The 12222-nt window shown below is 42.2% G+C and overlaps 1 protein-coding gene and 1 long non-coding RNA gene across 2 annotated transcripts; one reads left to right on the plus strand and one right to left on the minus strand.

The window, feature by feature from the left end:
• Nucleotides 1-7981: 7981 nt before the first annotated feature.
• LOC308344526 (small ribosomal subunit protein eS12) lies at nt 7982-10914 on the minus strand. The gene is made up of 6 exons (XM_080806108.1): nt 10611-10914; nt 10430-10480; nt 10149-10265; nt 9014-9116; nt 8484-8585; nt 7982-8071 (listed from the first exon to the last, which is right to left on the minus strand). The coding sequence occupies exons 2-6, from the start codon at nt 10441-10443 to the stop codon at nt 8009-8011; spliced, it is 399 nt and encodes a 132-aa protein (XP_080662234.1). The 5' UTR covers nt 10444-10480; nt 10611-10914; the 3' UTR covers nt 7982-8008.
• A 16-nt stretch (nt 10915-10930) lies between these two features.
• LOC308344527 lies at nt 10931-11841 on the plus strand. Its single transcript, XR_013966991.1, has 2 exons — nt 10931-11186; nt 11640-11841. It is a non-coding gene; the product is annotated as an uncharacterized lncRNA (long non-coding RNA).
• Nucleotides 11842-12222: the final 381 nt, after the last annotated feature.

Raw genomic sequence — 12222 nt, forward strand, 5'->3', positions numbered from 1 at the left:
AGAGAAGTGGAACTGGTCAGCTGATCTGCAACTCATTTATACAGTTTCAACTAATAATTTATAACATTAAGTGATTGCTGACCTTCCAAAATCAAAGGCAAATGTTGACATTCACTTTTTTTTTTTTTTTTTTTTTGACAGAGAGAGATCACAAGCAGGCAGAAAGACAGGCAGAGAGAGAGGGGAAGCAGGCTCCCCGCTGAGCAGAGAGCCCGATGCAGGGCTCGAAACCAGGACCCTGAGACCATGACCTGAGCCGAAGGCAGAAGCTCAACCCACTGAGCCACCCAGCTGCCCCTTCATTCACTTTTTTAACTGAAGAATATAATGTGGAATAAATAAATTCTTTCCACTAATTTATATGTAAATTATACATAAACATGTACTTGTCTCCCCACCCCCCCACCCCCCCCACCTTTGCCTTTCTTTCTCACTTTTTCCTTCCCCCTCCTCCTCCTCCTCCTCCTTCTTTCATTCTCTCTCACTCTCTCTGTGTCTATCTTCCTACTCCTTGTTCCCTCTGTCTAGGAGGAAGAATTTCCTCTGCCCTTCAAGGTCCTTTTAGCTGAACTCAGAATCAAATTAAAATCAGATTAACAAGAGAAAATAAAATTTCATTTCATACATACAGGGAATCCACACAAAAACAAAGAAATTCTGAAGACACGCAAAATGAGGTATGTATGTCATTCTGAACTAAGGAGAAAGGGGTAGGGAGTCAAAGGGAAGGAATGCAATTCACAGGAAGATGAAAAAGAGTGAATGTTTGGTAAAGGAATGTTTGTTGGGCCACTCAGAAACAATTGGACACCAAGGGCCCTGATCAAACAGGCCTTGCTAGGCTCCTCCCTGTCTACTATACCTAATTCCCATTATAATGTAGTTTTCTGTGGTGACAACTCTTTTTCTGGAGCAAGTCCTCTGTCTAGATTCTTTTTAGGGGCACCTGGGTGGCTCAGACTCTTGGTGTTGGCTCAAGTCATGATTTCACAGTCCTGGGATCAATCCCTGCAAGGGGCTCGCTCTCAAAGCAGAGTTGGCTTCAGATTCTTTCTCCCTCTCCTTTCCCCTCTGCAGTCCCTGCTCATGCTCTTTCTGCCCCCTTCCCCCACAAAACGAATAAAATCTTTTTCAATAAATGAATAAATTCCTTTTAGACAGTTGTGCAGGAAGTAAAGAGCTTTTCCTGAATCTACTAGGTTCTGATTGCCTTTAACTCAAAATAATCTTCATGCCAAAGTGTCCCCTGTTGGGGCAGTCTGCCATTGGCCTCTACAACTCCCTCTCTCATTTTCTCTATCTTTTCCTCCCATTCTTCCCCTTCCTTCCTCTTCTTCTCTAACCCCCAGCCCTCCAGAAATACAGCTTGCTTTTAAAACATCACCTTCATTTGCCACAAATGAACTGAACACTTTCTTCCATATTGCCATGACTAGAAAGTCCTGGGACATGTTGTTCATGCAGGTTTCTGCTTCATTAAAGGAACCGTTGCCCATTGTTCTCAAGTTGTGACAGGAGAAATGCACTCAGCAATTTTACTAGAAGACCAACTCATTTCTTACCTGTTTAATTTTTACTGCCAGCCAACACGATAGTTTCAGGCTGTCACTGAACATTAGCCACACCTACATCTGTCTTGCATTCTATTACCCGGCACTGCAGATGGCAGCCACACTCTCTGGAATGCTCTGAATGAGCCAGCTTCATGTGACAACAGTAGGCCACGATCAAGGTCATAACAAGGATGATCTTTATGCCTTGATTACAGTTACTTAAAAATCTGAACGATTTATTATACATTGATTCCTCTCCGTTAGAGAACTCCTAATTCTGCTTCTGCACTTCAGCATGGCTCATATTATGCATGTTACCATTTCCATGTTTCATACTAAAGTTTCTAGATTCTTTACATGACTGAAATTTAGAATATAAAATTTTTGAACTGGGTATCAAAATGCAGCTGGTGGCATGGCCTGAGGGTGTAGTGAGCACAGCTGCCTTCTAAAATGCGGCTTGTGGGGGTGGGGGAGGAAAAGGTTCTAACTGCTTCTTTTTTTTTTTTTTAAAGATTTTATTTATTTATTTGACAGACAGAGATCACAAGTAGGCAGAGAGAAAGGAATAGAAGCAGGCTCCCTGCTGGGCAGAGAGCCCCATGTGGGGCTCGATCCCAGGACCCTGGGATCATGACCTGAGCCGAAGGCAGAGGCTTTAACCCACTGAGCCACCCAGGCGCCCCAGTTCTAACTGCTTCTTAAAAATTATACATGTAGTCCCTCCTGAAATAACAGCATAACTGCATCACTTTATAAACCAAGTGTAGATGAGTACCCCCCAGCAAGACACAACATGCACCCACTTAGCAAAACATCTGCTGACCCCTAGAACTCACCAAGTATATCCAAGCGTCAAATCCAAAAGCAAACACGGGGCCTTTAATTTGAAGCCTTTTGTATGTTAATATTTTATTTTCCCCTTCTGAATATCATATTTATTTATTTATGTGCCTTTTGTTCCTTTGTATCTGGTGGCAGCACTGTGAAATATCACAGGCCTTTCACTCAGTATTTTGCTAACAAGCCAACCAGGTACAAACAGGATTTTTATATCCATTTGTAAATTCTAGTTGGGGGCAGTTGAGTCGAGAGAAGGAAAAATAAAAAGACAAATACTACATTTGTGTAAGGTTTAATTCACATCACTTGTACAATACTGTGCTGTTGGCATGTGTCTTAATAAATAAGCTTCAAAAAGAAATTACTGCAATGTAAAAATAGTTTCACTGAATTCACGTGCTTTTTACTATTCCCAGGTCTCAAAGTGGCTTTTAAAATGATTTTTCAGACTCTTAGAGCCTCTGTACCCCAGACTCTGTACCCCATACTGCAGTAGGATACATTTCTCTGCCCTGCTCCCTAGAGTGGAGCTGGAGTGAAGGGAGGCTGAGACAGCTTGGCACTGTGCTAGGCTAAAAGAGGCCCAGCTTGAGAGATTCATTGTTGTTGCCAGAAAAAAAGGAACATGAGAAATTGAAGTGTCAAAAGAGGCTGGGGAGTTTAAGCCACAAATTAACTTACTTACTAGATAGGCAGGTCAAATCTATCTATCCAAAAGAAAATATCTGAGTGTCTACCACACCAAGCGCGCTATTCAAACATTGCATGGAACAAAGTCAATGCTTCCGCGGAGAGCACAGTGTGGATTGTAATCTCCAAAATACATCTGTTACCTTAACACACTCCGGGTTGTGCCCATTTCCCAAAATCGGCCTGCTCTGAAACCTTCTGGCCTTCAGATAGAAATCTACAGAAATCTCAGTGTAGTGGAAGAAAAGGAGTCTAACAGAAGCATACAATACGGACCTAAACCTTTTTCTCTAGGAATGTGTTGCAGAGTTTCAATTTCTTAGTTGTATATAAAATAACCACAGTCGCGTCTACTGACAGCCTCCCAGTACATAATGAAACGACCTCACCAGCTTTGGATCCTGGATTTGGCATTGGGGCAAAAAGAAAATGTAACTAGAAGTAGTAAACTAAACGCCAACAATCTTACTTCAGCATGGGAGGAGAAGATTTTCCTACGGGGACCTGCTATAGTTAGTGCTGCTTCACGATCTGCATGTCCTCCTTGTGCAGAGGCATAATCTAATCTTCTCTGCATTGTTCCAATTTTAGTGTACAAGCTGTGGGAGGGAGAACTGTAGTTAGCACTTTTCTGGCTTGTTTTGGGTAGGTCCCCCACCAGGTACCAGCTTCTTACTGCCCTCTGCTGGTTAAGCCTGACTTCAGCCTTCTTAAACCAGCCTTCTACCCAACTGCTATTTTACTAGATGAGTAAATAAATGCACTTGTTCACATTTTTCAAAATTTTTGTATTACTGGCACTTCATATTAACCCCGAGAGAGCCCTATACCATTATCTCATTTTTTTTTTACTACAAAAACAATACATATTGAAGAAAAAATAAGCAACATGTAAACCAAAATACCCTTTTCAGAAACCACTAAAGCCTTGATGTATGTCCTTATATTCATCTTTTTTTTTTTTTCAAAACGTGGTCCTATTGTACATTTTGAATATTGCTTTAAGTGTATGAACAGGGGCGCCTGTTAGGCCTCTGCCTTTGGCTCAGGCCATAATCTCAGGGTGCTGGAATGGAGCCCTGCCTCGGGCTATCTGCTCAGCGGGGAGCCTGCTTCCCCTTCTCTCTCTGCCTGCCTCTCTGCCTACTTGTGAGCTGTCAAATAAATAAAATCTTAAAAAAAAAATAAAAGTGTATGAACAGATGTCCTTCATACTGTCCGTTTTTTAGGCACCATAATATACCATCCTGTAATCGTCCATTTTACTTATTCTCCTACTTTAACCCCCCAAAAAGTATGTTCTAATAGCCCTGTGATAAATATGCTAATAGCTATAGTCATGCTTTCCTTTGTAATTGGTCCATAAATGTGTATTCTTCACCAAGGGCATTCTTAATTGATGCTGTAGTTTTTCTCCTTTATCATCAAAAACAGGGAAGTTAACAGTACATCTTGGCTTGGCAGGGCCACGGGATGATCACCAGTGCCTCCAATTTTACATACTTCACAACCCAGTTTAGTTCAGAGACTTGAAAGAGATTTGAGTTTCTACCTGTAAAAGTACTTCTCTCTCTCCTCTCTGGCACTTGCCCTGTCTAAAGCCAATTTGCTGTGGAAATCAATTTAGGAATGCAGTGCTGATGGGGACTACGGAGTCAAAGAACAAAAGCAGAATTCTCTTAAGAGATGCTTCATGCAAACCAGGAAAAAGCGGAGAAAATTGCTCATTTTGTGTAGATATAGATTCCTCAGGATCCCCTTCCTCCCTCATTTCTAAGACTTTCCAAGCAAAACCCAGATTGTAATGCAACTTCAATCAGTAGACTGTAGCTAGGTAGTACAGGGTTTAGATAAAAAGTTGACTGAAATACCTCACTGGTAATAAGAGTTTGAATTTAGGTGTGCTTGCTATGTGAAGCAAAAGCCATGTTTTTTTTTTTTTTTTTAAAAGGACGCCAAAAATTTTCCCCTCTGGGGAGTGAGCATCAGTCTGAATCCTTCTGAACACTCTGATGCATTAATATGTAGCCTAAGTCCCAAATGCCTGACCACTCTCTGAAAGATTAATTTTCAATTTTGACTTCCATGACCTTTGCCTCCAGCACCTTGCCCCAGCAATTAGCCACACTTCACCCAGTAGGTTCTCTGAGAGAGCCTGGTGGCCTCCATCTTGGACACCTCCTTAGCCAGGCCGTGATGCCTCCCCTGCTCTTGCCGAAATTTACTGCCTCAATGTTCTGGCTCGTGGGTTGAGCTTTTGAGGATTGGGAGACAACGTCTTATCCCTCTCAGCCTGTCCCATCATCCACCTGGAGCGAAGAAAGCTATTATCTTATTTCTGTCTTTGACTATCCATCCTCCCCTTCCTTCTCAGTGGGCCTCAGGAGTACATGGAAACATTAAAAGCTTATTTCAACAATCCCTTGAACGATCTCAAACTCTGCCTACACAATGGTTCCGTTGCCTCTATAATCCAGTTGAAAATGAACAAATACCTGTTTTTAACAGACACCAACTTAATACAACCCTGTTGTAAATCCACTATGGATGTCCTGGGTTTTTTTTTAAAAAGCATTTAAAGTGGCTTAACCAAAACCACATGTAATAGAAATTTTAGTATCAGGACCAAGCAAAAATTTTAAAAAGCAAAAACGGAGTTAAGGACAAGGAAAATTGATTACTTGGACAGGAGGTTTCTTACAGCCGAAGTGAACAGGAACACCCAAGTATCACTGACCACAGGAACAAGAAAACAGTATGAAGTGCTTGGCTCAGATGACACCTGCTTTGGCCTGGGCACTTTAGCATGGATGAGCTCCCTTGTGAATCCCATAGAAGCTATACAGACAAATCCAAACCGTAAGGCTGACGCTACATTTGAACTGGGTTTTGGAGGATGAGAAGACAGCCCAGTGGAGAAACCCACAGTTCAAGCAGAAAGAGCTCAGTGTAACAACTCTGAGAGCAGCATGGATGTTAAATCCAAGTGAGCACTGACTCACATAGCATTAGCTCATTGAGCAGCTACTACAGTCAGTGAAGTCTGATGGCTTATACAAGGTGGGGGCAGGAGCAGAGGACTCCAGATGCCATGGCCTTGAAAACTGGTGTAGATATAAATACTTGGTGCAAAGCCTGATATGCTTAGATACTCAGTAACTACTTTCCTCTAACTGAAAACATTTTAAGAATCTTCAAGTTCACTTTGAGGTATACAAAACTTGAGGTACAAGTGGGTGTTCATGGGGTGCCCCCTACTGCACACCCTTTGCCTCGAGCCGACCAAAACTAAAACAGGAACTCTGATTTAGAAAAAAAAGGAAATCTGGAGGAGTCACACAATGGTCCCAGGAAGGCTGCACAGAAGTAAACAGGGCCACAGAACTCTGGTGCTAGCGGAAAGGGAGAAAGGGGCAGAAGAGGTGTACTGTGGCAAAGCGCTCAAGTATGGACTAAACTCTAGAAAATCCAAGAGGTGAAGACGAAAAAGCTGTGAAGCTATTGAGTTTGACCACAAAGTCTTAGGGACCAGACTGACATTTTAGAGAAAGCAATTGAGGATGGAAACCACCATCTTAAGTATTGCGGAACAGCCACAATACAGTAGTAGATATAGTAAAGGGCACAGTATTCCTTAGAGATCTGACCTGAGGGATCAGTGGATATGCAAATACCAAAAACACCTAATGCTGGTTTAGGTCAGTGGAAGGTACAATTCACCTAGTTTTCCCAAAATGGAAACGGCAAGTGCTATACTCAGCTATCCTCCCTAACACGAGCTACAGAATTCCCAAACACCATCAAAACCTCACAACTTGCCTCACAGATATTGATATGCACCAGAATTCAAAGCAAATAAAACACCCCTTCCGTAGAAATGGCAGATAGCCTGGGTTGACATTCAATGTTGACAGATGGACCCCAGGGTACGGTTATCTAAGGAAACTATCCTTAAGGCTTTATGACTACAGTAGCTCTATGACTCTTGAAACCATTCACTCCACCACAGCAGATACCATGCAGAGAACAAGCAGCCTTTAGTGATCCTAGAGGTTGCTACATTACCTAGAGGTTAAATTTTACTGAAGGCTTAAACCTATAAACTCCCAACATGCAAAAAATACTCACCGTTGTACAAGTAAACATTCAAAACCATCTGGCTCTATTTAGCTTTAGTTACCCCCGTAACTATACAGCAGTACCAAAACACTAGAGGAGAGAAATTCCAAGTATCCTCTAGCAGCAATTTAGCAAGGACTTCAATGAAAACATTTCCATTAATCCTACCTGGCTCACTAATTAATGCTTATACCAACTTGGTCCAGGCCTGAAATACATGGGTCATCACTGACACTCTCTGTGGAGATTGAGACTTCAGCATAGAGAAGCGTATCGCCCAAGACAGTACACCAAGGGTTATAACCCACATCACGAACACCCTGACCTTTTCCAATGGACATGCCCATTAAGCACTTTCTGGACATCCTATACTTTGTGTCCCACAGCCTAAATCCAATCCTGCCTACCTAGTATCTTCTATCAACTTGTCTGGCTTTTATAATCTGCTGTCAAACTGCCAGACTGCAAAGTAACACCCACACTTGACTAGCCACGGCCCATTTCTCTAGGTCCTCTAGGTCCTAGGCGGTCTTGTCTTTGTTACGAACAGCACACTTAACCCCTGGTTGTCACAATCACTGTAAGGCTATTGTTACTTAGGTCATCCTGTTTTCAGTTGCTAACACTTTAATTGCTGTTAGAGTAGGCTTTCATTTAGAAAGCAGGAGGAAACAGCATGTTTCTAGTTATTTTGCTAATTCTACAATGATTATCTTTTCTCTTGCTAACTTGGAGACCTTATTCTAGTGCCCCTCCCAATAAAAAAACAAACCAGGTGTGGAACAAGAACTAAGTTTATTTGTTCATTTCTTGCATTTGAAGTATTCCTCGATGACATCCTTCGCCTGAGACTCTTTGCCATAGTCCTAGAAGAATTAAAAAAAATTTTTTTAAATTAACACTTAGAAAACTCTTACCAAGTTGTTAGCACTGGTTTTGGTGAAGCTTTACAAAATTATTTCTGAAAATGTTTCCATCATTAAAATTTCTTATAGCCATTTTCAGGGACCTTAAGGACTTCGATGTCTTTAAGGCTCGTAACATGGCATTACTATTGCCAGCATTTTCTAAATTTCTGCAGAAACACATTCAGGTAAGCAGATTAATTGGCTGGCTTAATTACAGCCTACTTTCCTTTCCTCAAAGGCAGAAAAGGACATCTTTAAGTGTTCAAAATCACACATTTCTTCTTTTTGACATTCCTCACAACTAAAATTCTACACTGAATTATGCAGCTTCCCAGCACAACCTTCATCCCAGAGGTAAATACTGACTTACCTTAACCACCACACAGCTGCAACCAACCACTTTACGGGGTTTTCCCTCTCTGTCAATTTTACAGAGGCCTACCCACTCCCCTAGTTTCTTGTTGTCATCAACCTGTGAAGAGAAATTAAGAAAAAAAAAAAATCACCGTATTAGCAGATAATAATGCTACTGACAATAAATTGGTCCAAAAGGTAGCTGTAGTCAGATAGGGTGACATGGCAGTTTCCTCATGGCAATTCAGTAGAGGGAGCCAGTTGTCATCATGTACAGCATCAGATCACCTAAAAGCACTCTACCTCACTTCTATACCAACACCAAAATTACCAGTTAATTCTGCAGGAATGCAACATCTCTGTAACTAGCTTTATGCAGTCCAAGGTATCAAGCCTATGTGATGTTTTTCACACCACCAGAAAGCAAGGACACTTTCTTTACAAATTTACGAACTGGATAAACAGCATTAATACAGCTATAATCCTAACTGGCTCAATTTTCATTAAGCTAAAGCATCTCTAAATTCAAATAAATAAATAACTTACTTTGATTAGGTTGATTTGGTGTTCAGCACAAAGGGCCTCCACCAACTTGACATACATAGGCTCATCACAGTTGGATGCAAGCACACAAAGATGGGCTTGGCGCCTGAAATGCAAACCCAGTATAAGCTAAAACTCGGGTCTGAAACAGAACTTTACAAGAGTTATCTCTGCAATTGTTACACTGGCAAAACACAAGCAACACTCCACTGTACAACTACTTCAGTTTAAAGAACCTGTTAAATAGCACAGATCCAGTCACTGACAAAAATCAAGCCTCCAGTAACTCCCCCCAATACTAATTCTATGAAGAATTCACCAATTTGTGGCCAAAGCAGTATCATCCTTTCTTGCAAGCCACTGACATGTTTACAAACTATTGTGTTAAACACAAATTACTGTTATTAGAATTACCTGTTACTGTCCCAGAAAATTAGTATAGGCAGCACTGCCATTGTACAAATAGTGCAGAGGACTCACACCAGGACCTGAAGGGCTTTCAACAAGTGCTATTTCCAGTGGATTCAAGTGACCAATCTACACCAAAGTGAGCTGAATGAATTAAATTTACTGCCTAAAAAATTCTAAGCGCACTAAAATTCAGCTCCCATAGTTAATACCTGCAGCTGCTTTGCCACTATAACCAGCCCAAGAACTAAATCGATTTACAAAATCTCCGTATTTCTACAGCTACTACTTTCTCAATTTTAAGTCCAGGTGCTTCTGCAACATTAGCCTGAAATTCCCTAATTTTAAGTTGGTAGTTCAATTTTTGCTAACTGTCAAATGAGGATTCTTTATCAGTCCTTTAATTGAAATTAACTCCACAACCTACAGGTTTGTCAGACTGTTATGTTTCACTCATAAGAAGAGTGAAGGGGTATCCGACAATTTAAGTCATCATTCAAACACTGTAGTCTTACTCTGGTTAAAAAATTAAATACTCATTCCCATTCCAAACAAACTCAAACTTTGTAGGCTATATAGATCTGAGTTCTGATACCTTTTCCTAGGTTTCCTGTAGGACGGATGCCATTCAGAACTCTTGCGCTAACACCATGAACTTCACGCTTTCTTCCCTCGGCTGCAGTTTTGTTCCGGTTCCAACAACCCACCGTACTGAGACTGATACACGTACTTGTCTAAGGCTTTGGCAGCTTCGCGAATTCCACGTGCTAGGCCATCGTGGATGAGGGCGGTCTTCAGCACCTCTTGTAAAGCAGTATTAACGTCCATTACACCTCCAGCAGCAATGCTGAAATGCAGCAAATAAACTCAAAACCATTAGTAAACTCCCCGAACGCCTAAAACCCTGGACTAAATAATCACACGCCCTTAAGGCGCCGCGGCCTACCCTGACCCCGCATCCCCGCTCACTGCCCATTCCCTGCCGGCACCAGACCCCGAGGCTGGGCTCACCCTTCCTCGGCCATGGCGGTGGATTACGAGTGTAGCCGAATCTTGACTGCACTACAAGAACAAAAACAAACAAAAAAAGAAAAACCAGGTAACTAAATATAAATAGCTCGGCCAAAGACCAATTCCGGGCCAAAAACAGTAAATGCACCACAACCACCACCCCAACCTCGGCCAAACTCACCCCTCGCCTCCGCCTCCGCCTCCGCGCGACTCGGCGGCGGCAGGGAAAGAGGTCGTATGCGTCCGCATGACGGTATTTAAGGGCTTCCCAGGACCCCTAGGCGCATGTGCATTCCCTTTCTTGAAAGAGGTGGCTCTGGTGGTGCCGGGCCTCGAGAATTTCTGTTTCCGGATTGAGGTGGTTCTGAGAGGAGAGTATTCCCAGTCTTCTGGCTCTGCGCTGCCGGACACTGACACACGCAACAGGCACTAACGCGGACAGCCTCACACCGTCCTTCCTCGCCGGAAGCGTGGTCTACGGAGGCCCAGAGAGCTCGTTCTACGGACCGCAAGAGGGGCCAAGCGCGCCTCCGTGCTGTCTTGTTAGGTCCCTGGACCCCTGACTTCCTCGCTGAGTCCGTTTGAACCTTTGTCACACTACATTGTGGTTTCTCGTCTACCCCACCAACTGGGCTTTCCTGCGTGGCACGTTCTCCCGTCTCTTCTAAGCCATTCTTAATGTCTGCGAATGTGTTTTGTGGGTGATCCACATTTGTTGTGAAATGAAAGCCAGCACGTTTTCAACACTAAGCACATGGTAAAATTCCACTTTACCGGCGATACGTTAGTAGAGTGCAACCTTAGGTGGTTGGTTACGGTTTCTAAATGTAGTTGGTTCTAATGATTTTTTTTTTCTTTTTCTAACTCTAGATTGTCCCCTAAATTCGTAATCCCGCGCAAATCGGGATTCAGTAGGTGCATTGAAAACGCCTACGATAGGCCAGACACCGGAACTGGGTCCGGAATAATAGTGATGAGAACGTGGTCTTTGAGAAATCCGGCATTAATTTTGCCATGCAGGACTGGCGGAGTTAGAAATGGAATCTGAGAACCCTAGAACTCTATTACCAGAAGCAGCGTTTTGAATTTTGCATTTATTGGCCATTCTCCTACCCCCGTTTCAAAACGCAAATATATGAAATACGGCCGCGCATTCTCATTCTCAGTACGGTCTCTTTTTCTTTCTTCTTCTTCTTCTTTTTTTTTTTAGAACTTCCTCTTCTGACAAGCCTCCAGACCAGTCAGCAATTAGGCGTTTGATAAGTGCCGGTACCGGGGATACAGTGACATGGACCGTGGATACAGTGAGTGCTGTGAAGAAAACAAAAATGAGTAACATGAGTGCGGGACAGAATTAACCAGAACAACAGAGATATATTGGAATTTTAATAAATGTATCTAGTTCGTCTTTACCATTTTGAATGCCTACAGATTTTCATTTTTAAAATGTGGAGCTTTTTCATTCTATTCATGACTCATCCTAAAAGGCTGCTCACTTATTTGTTGATTTAATTACCTATTGAACATTTGCTTTAAAAAAAAAAAAAAAGCTCCAGAGCTTATAAGAATATTTATTACTGCCACTCTCAGGGTTGTGGTAGGATTAACATTTAAACCCAAGATTAAAATACTTAAACGCCACAGAGAAGGTACAAAGTGGCATGGGGTTAGAGAGTGGAGATGATGTGGAAAGATAAAGATGGATTTGAGTCAGTGGCAGCATTTGAAATGGGAAAACAACAACAACAAATGAAAGGGTTCCAAACCGGGAACATGAGAGAAAAGAAGAGGGT

This window comes from Martes martes (assembly GCF_963455335.1).
Source record: "Martes martes genome assembly, chromosome: 6".
Lineage (NCBI taxonomy): Eukaryota > Metazoa > Chordata > Mammalia > Carnivora > Mustelidae > Martes > Martes martes.

Bases quoted from the DNA above. Each gene is read 5' to 3' on its own strand.
- LOC308344526 (XM_080806108.1), bottom strand. The intron at 9,117-10,148 runs GTACGTGTATCA...TTTGCATTTCAG, and splicing joins GCTGCCAAAGCCTTAGACAA to GCGCCAAGCCCATCTTTGTG. The intron at 8,072-8,483 runs GTAAGTCAGTAT...TAATTCTTCTAG, and splicing joins GCAGCTGTGTGGTGGTTAAG to GACTATGGCAAAGAGTCTCA.